Below are 15,861 nucleotides of genomic sequence, written 5' to 3' on the forward strand. Positions count from 1 at the left end.
AAATGCTGCACTGAAGGAAGAAAGAAAACTCTTAACACATTCTTTTCATTTTCTGAAAATATACTAATGGGCACTGGGCTAGCAACTAGAGTATACAATGGCAAGGAGAACAGATAGTCTCTGTCCTCCCTCTGCTTATAATCTGCTGGGGGTCCTCTCACTGGAAGACCTTTAGCAGATACCAAAAAACAGTCTGTCGACATATTCTAAAAGCAATCCAGGCACTTTGTATAAGGTTGGAAGAAATGACCTCTAAAGTTAATTCCAAATCTAAAATGTTATCATTAGAAAATTATACCATTAAAGAATGTAACTATTATTCTGAGGTAAAGAAATGTCTAATTACTAAAATACAAAGCAAAGCAAGATACACACACACGCACATACATATAGGTTTTCTTTTTTATACTTCCACCGAATAAAACAACCATATGAATTCATATGTTCGGCCTTCACAGGCAAACTACGCAAAACCAACTTCAATTCACATTAAGACACCCCAATTCCAATTTTTTTTTCATTTTGGTTAACAAAAATGTTTTTATATCTCCTTATCCTAATAAGTATTTTACCCTAGCTAAAATAATCAAAAGAAATTAATATCTATAATTTCTCTGGGATTTCTTATATCAATCAATATACCTTTCCATGGCTTTAGCAGTATAAGGCAAATGCATTTCAATACTGTGTTCATCTTCATCTGTCTGCAGAGACATGCGTTCAAACATTCCTGTCTTCCATAGTTCTCCGTAAACTAAAGAGATTTCAAAATAAATTAAAACAAATATATTAATGTATATCTTTATCTTGTGAGATTCCATCCAGTAACATAAAACTCCATGCTTTGGCAAAAGCCAGAGAAAGACATAGTATTGCTCTCTGATTAAAAATAAGAATTTTTAAAAAGCAGGTCCAGGCACAGTGCCTCATGCCTATAATCCCAGTGCTTTGGGAAGCAGAGAAGAGAGAACTGCCTGAGCCAAGGGGTTTGGGACCAGCCTAGACAACTTGGTCAGACCTTGTCTCTACACTAAATCAAGAAAAATTAGCCGGGTGTGGTGGTGCATGCCTGTAGTTCCAGCTGCTTGGAAGACTGAGGTGGAAGGATCGCCTGTCCCTAGCTGGTTGAGAGGGTGCAGTAGCTGTGAGCATGCTACTGCACTCCAGCCTGGGTGTCAGAGTGAGACTCCGACTCCAAAGAAAAAAAAAGAAAACAACTTGTTTTTATGTACCAAGTAAAGCAATAATACATGTAAAGACTCATCATTTGTATATGTTACATAATTATATTAAAAATGGCAAATTTAAATTTTTCATCAGTTCCTTTCATTATGTCTAAAATCGACTCTGGGTCTAGGCTTTTCCTTGACTTTAATCAGCATATGGTACCAAGAACATAATTAAAATTCCTACTGAAATATGGAAAAATCACTGATCTGTTTACTAACGAGGTCAGCAATATATTTTTTGAGTTCTGTTTGGTTAGGTTTCTTAATAAAATGAGTGGCATTATTTCATGCCTCAGGTTTCTGCTGTACCACGAACAGAAAATTCTAAGAACACTATTTCCTTCAAAGTTCAAGTTTAAACTCATGGGAGAGATAGAACATAAATTCACCACAGTACCATGCCAACTTAAAAAGAACTAGTATTTCAGGTCCTTCTGATGAACAATACTTAAAGTTGGATACCGTCGAACAAGAAAAAAATGTAATTTAATGTGTAAAAAAAAAAAGTATGACATAAGAATATTTGTTTTAACATAGAATAGACCCAACATTTTATAGCTAGAACCTTAACTGGGTTTACCTATATCAAAGAAAGAAAGAAATGGAGGTATGACCTCTTTTCTATAAAATTATACCTGGTTAAAGATTCTCTATTTCTTCACTATAGGTTATACAAAATTAAAGTTTTCTGAAGGTCCTAAAAAGGTTTGAAAGTAAAATGTGCCCCATGAAACCATCTCAGAGAGTAAGGTAAGAAATACTCCAGGCCGGGTTCGGTGGCTCAGCGCACCTTGGGAGGCTGAGGTGAGTGGATTGCCTGAGCCCGCGGGTTCGAGACCCGCCTGGGCAACTTGGCGAGACCTCATCTCTACAACAAATAAAAAAATTAGCCGGGCATGGTAGCGCGCGCCTGCAGTTCCAGCTACTTGCAAGGCTGAGGCGGAAGGATCACCAGAGCCCAGCAGGTCGAGGCTGTGGTGGCCGGGAGCAGCCACTGCACTCCAGTCTGGGCGACAGAAAGAGACTCCAACTCAAAAAAAAAAAAAAAAAAAAAAAAGAAACACTCTAGCTTCAGATGACACAATGTCTCACGCCTATAATCCCAGCACTCCACGAGGTGAGAAGATTGCCTGAGCCCAGGGGTTCAAGACCAGCTTAGGCAACTTGACAAGACCTCATCTCTACAATAAATCAAAAAATTTAGGCATGCGGGTGGTGCATGCTTGTAGTTCCAGCTACTTGGAAGGCTGAGGCGGAAAAACTGCCTGATCATAGCAGGTAGAGGGTGCAGTGGCCAGAAGTGTGCCACTGCACTCCAGCCTGGGCAACAGAGTGAGACTCCAGTTCAAAAAGGACAAAAAAAGAGAATTACTCCAGCTTAATTTATAAGATGCATTTTAACAACAAATTGCTAATACTCTATGATACGTAAGACCCCAAGTTATGAAAATGTAGGCCTAAAATAAGGAAAACTATTTATTTTGCAAATGGAGTCTTTCTTTCTACAGAATTGTTGCAAAGTTTATTGAAATAATAGCAACTCTAACATACTTAAAATATAATTTGATGAACTGGATGAATTGATCAAATTATATTAAAATATAAATTGATGAAACAGATTACAGAGTTATCAATATTTATTATACTAATTTCTCTGCTATTTTCTATAGCTTTGTATTTTTACAATTATACCCCCCACACTACTCTCCAAAGATATCTTTATAAAGTCAAAACGTTTTTACACATCTATTGTGCAAGAACCAATTAAAATATAAACGTGACTTCTGGTACCCAATGGAAAAAACAAATAAATAAAATGATAGGCATGTTAAAAAGTAAAATGTATTTAAGATTTATATAGCACCTTTCTTTCAATGTTTCACAAATACAGACTCATTTTTTCCCCATTAAAAATCACCTGCAAAAAAAAAATTAAAAAGGGAGCCGGACTCAGTGGCTCAGCCTGTAATCCCTCACTTTGGGAGGCTGAGGTGAGTGGATTGCCTGAGCCCGCGGGTTCGAGAGCCACCTAGGCAACTTGGCGAGACCTCATCTCTACAATAATTCAAAAATTTGCCGGGCATGGTAGCGCGCGCCTGTAGTTTCAGCTACTTGGAAGGCTGAGGCAGAAGGATCACCGGAGCCCAGCAGGTTGAGGCTGCAGTGGCCAGGAACAGCCACTGCACTCCAGTGTGGGTGACAGAGTGAGACTCCAACTCAAAAAAAAAAAAAAAAATTAAAAAGGAAGGGCCAACACAGTGGCTTACACCTATAATCCCAGCACTTTGGGAAGCTGAGGTGAAAGGATTGCCTGAACTCACATGTTTGAGACCAACCTAGGCAACTTGGTAAGACCTCATCTCCACAATAAATCAAAAAATAAGCCGGGCGTGGTGGTGTGTGACTATAGTTCCAGCTACTTGGAAGGCAGAGGCAGAAGGATCGCCTGAGTCCAGCAGGTCGAGGCTGCGGTGGCCATGAGTGTGCCACTGCACACCAGCCTGGGCAACAGAGTGAGACTCTATAACTCAAAAAAAAAAAAATCATCTGAGATGAAATAAAGGCATTAGCACCATTATCTACTTACAGTAAGAAAAGTAACATCCATAGAGGTAGGCTTACATGCCCAGAATCTTGTTTTTTGGGGTTTTTTTGGGAGTTGGAGTCTCACTCTGTCGCCCAGACTGAAGTGCAGTGGCATGCTCCCGGCCACTGCAGCCTCGACCTGCTGGGCTCCCACAATCCTTCCACCTCAGCCTTCTAAGTAGCTGGAACTACAGGCGTGCGCTACCACACCTGGCTAATTTTTTTGATTTATTGTAGCGATGAGGTCTCACCAAGTTGCCCAGGTGGGTGTCGAACTTACAGGCTCAGGCAAGCCACTCATCTCAGCCTTCCAAAGTGCTGGAATTACAGGCTGAGCCACTGAGCCCAGCCCAGAACCTTTCATCAAGTTTGTTTGGGCACTAATTTCTTTTTTCATGGTACACTGAGTATATGGTACACTTCCAGTCAGGAGACCAGTGAATTTGACAGATTTCTATAGCTAGCAGGAAAACACTAGTAGCCTTTTAGTGATACAGAAGATTTTCTTTGTTTTCGCTTATGCAGGTGTTATATCAAATTTTATTTTTAAAATCGAGATATTACTTATAATATATATATTCATAAATGTTTTAATTAACTTACAATTCCTATTAAAAGAAGCGTAGCTCTTTAAAGGCGATCACATTTCTGCATACTTACTCTTTTGGTCAATACGAAGGTCATACAGAGGTGTCCTGTAAATATCCACGCTGGAAAGTGCACAGCGAGAGAGGGGTACGTGATGAGAGGGCCCAAGGATGAAAATTCTCCGGCTAGGAGATACACAAGAAAGCACAGAACAATTGCACTTCCACACAAGTCTTATTAATAAATAAAAGAGAAAAGGTAATTCTGAAAAATTACTTGTTTTCCTTCTTGACTGATTTCATTACCTATGTTAAGGGCTAAACTGCATTCCCCTCAAAGTTCATATTCTGAAGTCAAACCCCAGCACTTCAGATTGAAAATTATTTGGAGATAAGGTCTTCAGCAAGGTGATTAGTTAAAATAAGGCCATTAGTGTGGGGCTCTAATCCAATGTGATTAGTGTCTTTATAGAAGAAGACTGAAGATCACATCTGAAGGGGCAACAAGGGGTGGCCATCTACAAGCCATGGAGAGGCCTCAGGAGAAACCAACTCTATCAGAACCTTGATATGGAGCTTCTAGTTTCCAAAATTGCAAGAAAATACATTTCTTTTTAAACCACCAAATCCATGGTATTTTGTTCTAGAAGCCATAGCAAACTAATACACCTAATAATGATTTGTTCCTTAGTTAATTAAGTTCAGTTCCTTATTCCTGTCTTTTATGTTAGAAGGCCTTTAAAAGAATCACGTTTGGGTCAGACACAGTGGCTCATATCTTATCCCAGCACTCCGAGAAAAGGCTGAGGTAGAAGACTGCTTGAGCCCAGGAATTCCAGACCAGCCTGGGTAACAGAGCAAGACCTCAACTCTACAAGAAAATCAAAAAATTAGCCTGGAGTGGTGGCTGCTCAGAAGACTGATGCCGAAATATTGCCTAAGCCCAGGAGGTCGAGGCTGCGGTGAGCTGTGATTATGCCACTGCACTCCAGTCTGGGCAACAGAGTGAGACTCCCGACTCAAAAAAATAAAACAAAATAAATCTCAAAAAGCGTTCAGAAAAATTCCATTTAATAAGCTGTTTCCAGTCCCATTCAAATAGAAGTCATTCTCAAAAATAAAGAAACTCAATTATGTGTTATTTGTACTGTAATCTAAAGAAAATAAGCCAGGAATGGTGGCCCCCACCTACAATCCCAGTTCTTTGAGAGGCCAAGGATCACTTGAGCCCAAGAGTTCAAAACTGGCCTGGATAATGTAGCAAGATCCTGTCTCTAGTTTAAAAACAAGAACTGAGCTAAAGTGTAGCTTATACCTTTACAATCTCTTGCCATCAATTGTAAAGTAAGTGCTGGTCATGGTGGTGCCCACCTGTAATCCCAAGACTTGGGGAGTCCAAGGCAGGAGGACTGCTTGAGCCTAGAAGTTCAAGACCAGACTAGGCAATAAAGCACAACCTTGTTTCTACAAAAATAAAAATAAAAAAGTTAGCCAGACGTGGTGGAATGCACCTGTAGTCCCAGCTACTCAGGAAGCTGAGGACAAAGGATCGCCTGAGCCCAGGAGGTCAATGGCTGTGGTGAGTCGTGATCATGTCACTACTCCAGCCTGAGTGAAAGAGTGATGCCGCCCAACTCAAATAATAATAATAGCCAGGCTCGGTGGCTCAGCCTGTAATCCCGCGCCTTTGGGAGGCTGAGGTGAGTGGATTGCCTGAGCCCGCGGGTTCGAGACCCGCCTGGGCAGGTGAGACCTCATCTTTACAATAAATCAAAAAATTAGCTGGGCATGGAAGCGCGTGCCTGTAGTTCCAGTTACTCGGAAGGCTGAGGCAGAAGGATCGCTGGAGCCCAGCAGGTCGAGGCTGCAGTGGCCAGGAGCGTGCCACTGCACTTCAGTCTGGGTGACAGAGTGAGACTCCAACTCAAAATAATAATCATAATCATAATTATAATACTCATATGAACCAACCTACCCACACCACACACAAAACAAACTTACAGACTCACAAAACCAAAACCACAGACTCACAGAAACCAAAACTATGAGAAGGAAAACAATATATGATAGGCTATGAACCTAGGAAACTGAGCAAGGCTGAGAGATGAGCTAGCTGTTTCACAACAAAAATCTGCAGGCTAGAAATGTGTGCTTCAGCGATGTACTTACTTTGATAAAATTCTATTACTGCTCAGAAAAATAACCTATTTGTGCTAGATGTTATTTCACAGACTGAGAGGGAGAGGGAGGAGAGACAGTTGAGGACCAGCAATTCTGCTTAGAGTCCCAAAAGCTCCTCAAGACATCACACATGCCTGGGCCATCTGGTCAGAAACAAAAGCTCCTTTCCTTCCCTCTCCTTCTAATACATCATTGTTAGCACCACTGATCCTGAGTCCCTGTCATTATCTCTATCATCAATATCATCAAAACAACAACCATTTCAGAAAAAAGGGGCAAATCCATAGGGCCCTAAATGAACAAAACTAAGGGGCACACTCTGATTTCCTATCTTAACAGCACATAAATAATATGACAGTTTCTTAAATGAAAGTCTAACGTGGGACATACATAGTGGTAACTCAGGAATGTTAGGTGACTTGACTAAGGCCAGGTAGTGAATGAACCAAGAATCAAGTATGAGAAAGGGCGTACTTCTGACTCTGGAATGTATTTATATGAAAAGATTTTTTAATGAAAACTAGAATACTCCCTGGTATCTAAAACAGATAGTTAAAATATGAGATGATATTTAAAGTATCAATCTAAACTCAAGGCATAGATGAATTTGCAAGGAAGTGTAACAAAGTTCTGACAGTGGCCAAAAGATGAGCACTCTCCCGAGATAAACACCGGAGGTCTGCTGGAAGCGAAATTAACCCAACCTGATGAGGGGCAAAGAGCCCCCACCTACATGAACTAAGAAACTGTGTACCCAACAGATTCTTTTCAGCTCAGCAGAAACTCACCCAAAGCCAACACAGTGAAGTTCCACAGTTGGTTAAGAGGGAAAATAAGAAAAAAGGTTTAGTTCCCATCAATATAAACCCCTAAAGTGATGTATCCCAAAACAAAAAGCTACACATCACTGAAAAGAAAGAAAAAGAGGGCATATTAAGTCAGCAGCAATCTGAAAATGGGTCTCTTAGTTAGCTAAATGCTAACAAAAGAAAATGAACATTTTCTTTTTTTGCTAGATCACTAAATCCATAAACACCAAGGCCACAAGAATATTCTAGAGAGAAATGAGTAACACAGGTATTTATCTTTAAAGGAGTAACTTTTCAATATGAGCGCATGATCATTGTTGGTATATAGGTAAAAGAAATCTGTAATAGGAAAAGATGGAAGGAGGAGATCAGAAGACATTCCCTGAGTTCACTTATATAACGGCTCCAGAGAACTCACATTTGTGGAGTTAGTTACTAGGATGAGTGTAGCTTAAGCATCCAATTTATAAGCTGCTTGAGAGTACACCCTTAGAAACATCCATTCAACTACTTAATTAAACACAAGTAATTTTTTAAAGGTGTTTCCCAGGAAGTAGAGATATTTTAACTAAAGAATAAAATATCATGTGGTCCTAAAGAAGATTCCTTTTGTTGTCTTTTTCTGACCTGCAAGACTTTCTGAAAAATATGAATCAAAATCAAGTTACTACTTAAGTCCTGAATTCCGAGTTTTTCATTTTAATCATAATCATAGAGAGACTTTCCAACTATCGATATAAAAAAATAACTTAGCAGAATGTACCACTTAAACTCCTCCAACAGTCACAGCGATAGCTGGAAATATAAATCAGATCCTATCACTTCCCTCATGTAAAGCTTTTCATGGTTTCTCATGGTCACAGGATAAAATTCAAAGCCCTTAAAATGGGTTCTAAAGTCTCAAATAAACTGGGGGTCTCCTGATCATGACATGACATATACTGGTTCTCTTGCAATTTCTTGACGGCATCAACAACTTCACCCACTTCAGAGTTTTCACACATGCTACTGTTCCCTTTGCCTGCCTGAAAAAAATCAGTTCCTCAGAGATGCTTTTCCCAATACTTTCCCCATAATTTAGAGCGAATCACTCTTTGAAGGTCTATCATAGGAGTTTTCAAAGCATGAGTTGTGAATTCCTGGTATTCCTCCAGACTCTTTGGAGGAGGTCCACAAAATTAAAACTACTTTCATAATAATGCAAGGAAGGAATGTGCCTTTTTCACTGTGTTGACATTACACTTAAGGTGGGGGGGGAGCCTTGGGTGGATAAAACTGCTGGCACCTAAGAACAAGAACCAAGGCAGCAACATCGACAAGTACAGAGAATCTTTTTTTTTTTTTTTTTAAACTTTGCTCACATAAAGGTTAAGGGGTGGAAGTGGGGAGGGTTCCACTTAATTTCATTAAATCTTTTCCCTTGAGTACATGCCTTTTTAATATTCTGTTTGAGAAAATACATTCACTCTGTGGTGACTAAGTAAGCACTCCTGCTGCATACAGAAGTGGGTCTCAGGGAAAAACACTGAACATGATTGTGAGCTGTGAACTGAACTAGACTTTTTTTTTCAGGGAACACAATTTTGCCTCAAAAAGTGACTGTAGATAAATTATGGTTATTCCAATGTAGATATTTGGCAGAAATTTGCTTAAAAAATAAACAGTTTGGCATTTAAAAGAAAACAATTGCCATTTCTTGTCAATGATAAAACTGAAACTTTCAAGTGAAAATTCTATTTTTACAAACTTTCGACTACTGTTGATCTGACAATTTCCCAATAGTTAATAATTTTTCAGATAAAATTGGTAGTCATCTTAACAAACGTGATTTTTTAATATTGTATAATGAAATATCATCATTGGAAAGATCTGTATAACTCAATGAACAAATGTTTTCCAAATGTTCCATGTATGATTGCTACAAAATCATTCAAGGATAAAAGACTCATTCATACTGCAAGACAGTTGATGAATTTTCTTGTACAATGAATTTTATACAATTCAGTGATATAACTCCAGATTTCACAATATAACTAGCCTTTAAGAAACTACCACTTGTTTGCTATTCCCTTCCCAACAAAGTGAAAAGTAAGAAAGAAATGACCACTTGCTGAGTTTTGGTGTAGTATCAAAGAAAATTAGCCACAATTATCTAAAAAGAAGATTTAAAACTACTCCTCTTCCTTTTACAGCTACATATCTGTGGAAGGTTGGGTCTTCTTCATATCCCTAACTAGAAGAATAACTGATCACAGCAGATTAAATGCAGCATCAGCTAGAAAAACACAGCTGTCTTCTATAAGCCAAAAACATTAAAGAGAATTTTTAAAACTTTGCAAAAGTGTAAAAACATCTTTATATTTTTAAAAACACGTAAAACAATGCCACTTTTCCTACTATCTTTGTTTAGCGCATTGGAAACCATGCTTATTTCTCAGTTTTAAAAATGCTATTTTTGTTAACCTTTAATAGACTCATTATCTTTTAAAATAGATGGCTTTCTAAATTTCTCATTTTAATTTTTAATCCATTATAACAGTGGTAGAAGTAACCTACATTGTTGGTGTTCTCAATAATTTAAAAGTGTAAAGGGCTCCTAAAATCAAGTTTAAGAACCACTGTATTTTACTTTCAGCTTTTTAGCCAGATTTTTAACTTTTAGGTAGATATCTTCTCCCCCACCCACTTTATTTTTAAAGAAAAAGAGACAGGGTCTCACTCTGTCGCCCAGGTTGGAGTACAATGGGGTGATCACAGCTCACTAGTCTCAATCTCCTAGACTCAAGGGATCCTCCCACCTCAGGCACCCAAGTAGCCAGAACTAGAAACATGCACCACTACACCTGGCTAAAAACATTTTTTTTTAATAGAGACGGGGGTCTCACTATGTTGCCCAGGCTGGTCTCAAACTCCCAGCCTCAAGCATGTCAGTCTCCCAGAGGACTGGGATCACAGGTGTTGTTTTTGTTATGCTTAACGTCTATCTCATCTACTAGTTTATAAACACAAAGAGCTGGAACTATATCTGTCTCATTCTTCACTGCGTCTCGGCACTACCTGAGTACGTGGATCATAGTAGTCACTTAATGGACTTTAATAAATATGCTTTAATTTATTCATCCATTTCTCTTGGGGAACAATACTTAAAATCCTTTGCTGCAAACTCTTGTAAATTTAAACAGGCAAGTTTGTTTGCAAACAAGTTTCGCTGTCACCTTAAAAGCTGTCTCTTACTCTTCCCATTAATTATAAACCCTAATAGTTACTATGAAGAAAAAAATGCTTGTTAGGCCCTGACCAATCAAATTGAAGATCAAAGAATTATTCTGTCAGTGTATTTAGTCCCCTCAACTTATAGTCATTTTTGCACAATAATTGTATATTTCCACAATAATATATCCATTTTTCAAAGAAATACAAAAAAATTATCCACAGCTATTATTATTCTGTTACTTCTTTTCATTCTTTTGTTAAAATAGTGTATCTTACCTCATATAGTATGTTTTCTTTTTTCCCATTTTTGCACAATTATATACCCTGCTTTTTCTGCTTGCTACATTATATTTTCAAAATTACAACAAAGTCTTCATAATTATCATATTGAACAGATGCATAATACCCTACTGAATAAAATAGTCATTATTCATTTAGTTAATTTACTATTAGAAATTTAGACTGGGCAGGGCGCAGTGGCTCAAGCCTGTAATCCCAGCACGTTGGGAGGCCAAAGCGAGAGGACTGCATGAGCCCAGGGGTTCAAGACTAGCCTGGGCAACTTGGCAACACCCCATCTCTACAATAAAAATTAGCCGGGCATAGTGGCTCAAGCCTGTAGTTCTAGCTACTTGGAAGGCTAAGGCGGAAGGATTGCCTGAGTCCAGCTGGTCAAGCTGCGGTGGTGGTGAGCGTGCCACGGCACTCCAACCTGGGAGACAGGGTGAGATGCCAACTCAAATAACTAAAAAAAAAATTTAGACTGGATGCAGTGGCTCCCATCTATAATACCAGCACTTTGAGAGGCCAAGCCAAGGGCATCACTTGAAACCAGTAGTTCACCGGGCTCGGTGGCTCAGCCTGTAATCCCGCAACTTGGGAGGCTGAGGTGAGTGGATTGCCTGAGCCCGCGGGTTCGAAACCCGCCTGGGCAACTTGGTGAGACCTCATCTCTGCAATAAATCAAAAAATTATCCGGATGTGGTAGCGCACGTCTGTAGTTCCAGTTACTTGGAAGGCTGAGGCAGAAGGATCGCCAGAGTCCAGCAGGTCGAGGCTGCGGTGGCCGGGAGCGGCCACTGCATTACTGGGCAACAGAGTGAGACTCCAACTCAAAAAAAAGATAAAAGAAATCAGTAGTTCAAGAGCAGCCTAGGCAATATATCTACAAATAAAAAATTTTTTAAAATCAGTCAGGTGAGGTGGTGCGTCCCTATGGACCCAGCTACTCAGGAGGATGAGGTGAAAGGATCACTAGAGCCCAGGAGTTCAAGGCTACGCCTGGGCGATAGAGTGAGACAGTCTAATTTTTTAAAAAATTAGTCTCTTTTAAAAACACTGCTTCATAGCCAGGCATGCCTGTGGTTCCAGCTACTTGAAAGGCTGATGCTGGAAATCCCCTGAACACAGCAGGTCGAGGCTGTGGTGGACATGAGCATGCCATTGCACTCCAGCCTAGATGACAGAGTGAGACTCCTATTCAAAACAAACAAATAAACAAACTGCTTCTGTGAAAATCTTAACATACTTGACTTTTTCCACTTTGGGACTTAAAAGAATAGTGCTCAGAACCTGAATTCTAAGCCAGTAACTATATACGTTTTTATGACTCTTAACATATATTAATTAAATTGCTTTCCTAAAGTGTTAACATGATATATACTGCCAATTGAAATTTTTTTTTAATTAATTTCACCATAATCTAGCCAGTCCTGGAAAATACAAATTATGTAACTGTACTGGTAATTCACTGCTATTTGGATTTCTCTCTTTCCAGTTGGGGTCTCACTCTGTCACCCAGTCACAGCTCACTGCGATCTCAAGCTCCCAGCCTCTGGCCATCCTCCGAAACAGTTGGGGCTGGAGATGCCTGCCGTCACACTCCATTTATTCCCTTTTCTTTCTTAAAGAAATAAAACCTATTTCCATTTTTATTTTATTAATCACATTTGTCTTTCTATAATTTCAGCTCATGTTCCTTGTCAATTTAGCCACTGGACTCTAAGATTTCTCTTATGTCTTACAGTATTAATCCTGTAATTTTTGCAAATATTTTCCCTATTCTGTGAATTACTTCTTTTGGCTACATTATGATACCCGAGTTATTTTTCAGGTAATTTAATATATATAATTACAATTTATTGTCTTCTATAATCTCCCAACAAAGTCTCACACAGCCATTGTTTTCCAATTAGCTATGACTAGCAATCCCTCATCAGGAAGGTAAGGGTATTTATCTAACTGGTATTTACCTTGAAAGACGGTGTTAGTAGAGACTCTAAACCAACTTCATTATCCAAGTTGGCAGTCAGCATTTCAACATCAATCTTGATGTCTCACTCTGTCACTCAGGCAGGAGTGCAGTGGTTTGCTCACGGCCACCATAACCTCGACCTGCTGAGCTCAGATCTTCCAGCATCAGCCATTCAAGTAGCTGGAACTACAAGCACGCACCAATACACCTGGCTAGTTTTTAATTTATTGTAGAGATGAGGTCTCGCCAAGTTGCCCGGCTGGTCTCGAATCCCTAGGGCTCAGGCAATGCTCTCACCTCTACCCCCCAAAGTTGTAATGCTTTTTCAAACTCATATTTGTACCCCATCACATTATGCTCTGGAAAGTGACATGATATTATTTACATTTTAAGAGATGATCCTGACTGAAACGTAGAAAAAAGGCTTAGCATGGAAGGTAAAAACGGAAATTGCTGGAACAGAACCTAACCTTTTCTGTTGAACCAACTGTCACTTTTTCCCCCATACTCACAGTTTCCAACAGGATGTTCTTTCTCAAAGCACTCTAAAGAAATTGCACTTCTCATGGAGGGCAACTTTCAAAGAATCCAACTATGACTGTCAAGTATTATTTTTACACTTCGACCTTCAAATTTGTTTATTCAGAATTCAATTATCTAGTAACTGCAAAAAATCATCTGATCATATCATCTTCTTCTCCTGCCTCCCTTCCTACTCATCTTTATCTTTCTCCTTGCCTTCGTTCTCAGCTCTCTTCTTTTCCTCCCCCCTTTCCTTTTTCACTCCATTCTCACTTTCCATCAAAGTATCAACACATGGTTTCCACTTCTACCAACATAAACTGTATACCCCTCTACCTATTCCAAAGCCAAATTGAAGTCTGGGATATCCCTCCAGCATAGACATCAATAAAATTCCTGCCAAACAGAGAAAAGTCTGGAAAAGACTGCCTCGGTTATGTAAACTAGCCATGGTTATGGATGGTTTATAGGTCCAGTCAAATAAAAGAAACTTCCAAAAACTTTTTCGAACAGGTGTGGGTGGGAGGGGGACAAGGAACGGGAAAAAAATAAAAACTTTTTCAATTTAATTTCTATTTGCTCTTATCCATTAAATAAATCAGTTAAAATTATATACAAAACATGTAGCAAGAAATACTTGCTAAAGACAAATATTATTTAAAAACAAATAAGACTCCTCAACACATCATAAATGAGATAGGGCTACCAAAAACCTCAGATTTGGCAATATTGTTATTTATTACCAGAAACTTGCTAAAAATAATATAGCAAAAGTATGATAAACGTGCAGAGAACACTATATAAAAATTAAAAAGAATAGCCTTTTTGTCTTAAAAATTTGTACAAGTTGCTCAAAGGCAAGTAGACAGTGGGTTATATTCTTCCTAAATTTATGTCTGCTATGAGCCACTTTTTTTGAATGACTATGCCATCTTTCTACTAGTACATACTTGCCTAACAGTTAACATTTGACAGAATTATGTTTTATCTATTCACATAGTTTGTGCATCTGGCAGTATAGACTGTATTGGTTCAGATGCAGCGAATTAACTCAGTCAAATGCAAGCCAGCAAAACTAAGTAATTTGGGTGGCTGTTTCCAGGAGAAGCTCTTGAAAGTTCAGGGGTTTTTATTTTAGAGAGTAATATAACTACTGGATCAGTCTCAATTTCCCGGGAAGTTTTTTTTTAAGAAAGCTAATTTCAGAGCTGCCACTGAGTTATTAAGAGTTAATACATTTCAAACACCCTGCCATATGCACTATCGGATACAAAAACATTTCAAACACCTTATCCTGTCAAGGAGAAGTTATTCTTTCTTTCAGTAACCACAATTTAAAGTACACTTAAGAATTTTTAATTACAAAATGATTAACATAGGTCAGAAAGTTTTACATTTTTCTTTAAAATGCTCATCTCCAAGTTTTCGGAAAAAAAAATTTTTTTAATCAAAATATTTAACCCACTAATAATTTCAGAAATAAACATTTTACCAGCCAAACAAAAGGTAAAAACTAAGCATTCAGCTAAAGAGAGTACCAAAACTTTTCCTAACCTAGGTATAATAAAATTCATAAAAAGTCAAACCCCTAATGAAATCAAGCACATAACTTTAAGAAATATGAAAAACTAATTACTTTGGCCAGGCACGATGGCTCAAGCCTGTAATCCCAGCACTTTAGGATGCTGAGGCGAGAGGATTACCTGATCCCAGGGGTTCAAGACCAGCCTGGGAAACTTGGCAAGAACTCATCTCTACAATAAATTTTTAAAAATTAGCCAGGCATGGTGGTGCACACCTGTAGTTCCAGCTACTTGGAAAGCTGAGATGGAAGGATCACCTGTGCCTAGCAGGTTGAGGCTGTGGTGGCTGTGAGCATGCCACTGCACTCCAGTCTGGGTGACAGAGTGAGACTCCAACTCAAAAAAAAAAGAAAAAGAAAAGAAAAGAAAAATAAATGCTTCTGTGACAAAACAATTAAAACTGAAGCTTCTCCCACTTAAAACTTTATGTAACGATATTACTTACGTAATAGACGGGTCCACTTGTTTGTAAGCATGGGCAGCGCAAGACCCACAGTATGTATATCCTGCATGGCTATAAAACAAAATATTGTCACAACTTAGTCACAGGTTCAAAATCAAGGTATTGTGAAAAAAACACTTTTGAAAGAAATATAATAACCACCGTAAACATAAGAGAAAGGAGCATAGATATTAACAAGCTATGTAGTTAATGATGCAACTTCCAGAAGAGAACACTGTGTTCTAATTCTAAACTTAAAACGTATTTTGTAATTTTTTTGGTCTAAAGGACAATTAAATCCAAAGATGTTCAAGGATTACTACTTAAAGTTGCTAATATAACACTAGTTATATGTGAGTTTTTGACACTGCTCCTCAGTGGCACTAACAGACTATGACAGACAAGGACTAAGAGGAAGCCAAATCAGACCAAAATAAATCACCTCCAACTACCAA

General features: G+C 38.6%; 1 protein-coding gene across 1 annotated transcript in view; it reads right to left on the minus strand.

Moving 5' to 3' along the window:
* LOC103258503 (protein MEMO1) overlaps window positions 1–15,861 on the minus strand; it is a 74,638-nt gene that overhangs the window by 46,814 nt on the left and 11,963 nt on the right. The window contains exons 2-4 of the mRNA XM_021711407.1: window positions 15,410–15,478; window positions 4,476–4,588; window positions 643–754 (exon numbers count right to left, since the gene is read on the minus strand). Of these exons, the coding sequence (XP_021567082.1) occupies window positions 643–754; window positions 4,476–4,588; window positions 15,410–15,476 (292 nt within the window). The 5' untranslated portion in view covers window positions 15,477–15,478. The remainder of the gene's footprint in view (window positions 1–642; window positions 755–4,475; window positions 4,589–15,409; window positions 15,479–15,861) is intronic.

This window comes from Carlito syrichta, unplaced genomic scaffold, assembly GCF_000164805.1.
Source record: "Carlito syrichta isolate Samal-C Ts95f unplaced genomic scaffold, Tarsius_syrichta-2.0.1 Scaffold302275, whole genome shotgun sequence".
In the NCBI taxonomy this organism is placed as follows: Eukaryota; Metazoa; Chordata; class Mammalia; order Primates; family Tarsiidae; genus Carlito; species Carlito syrichta.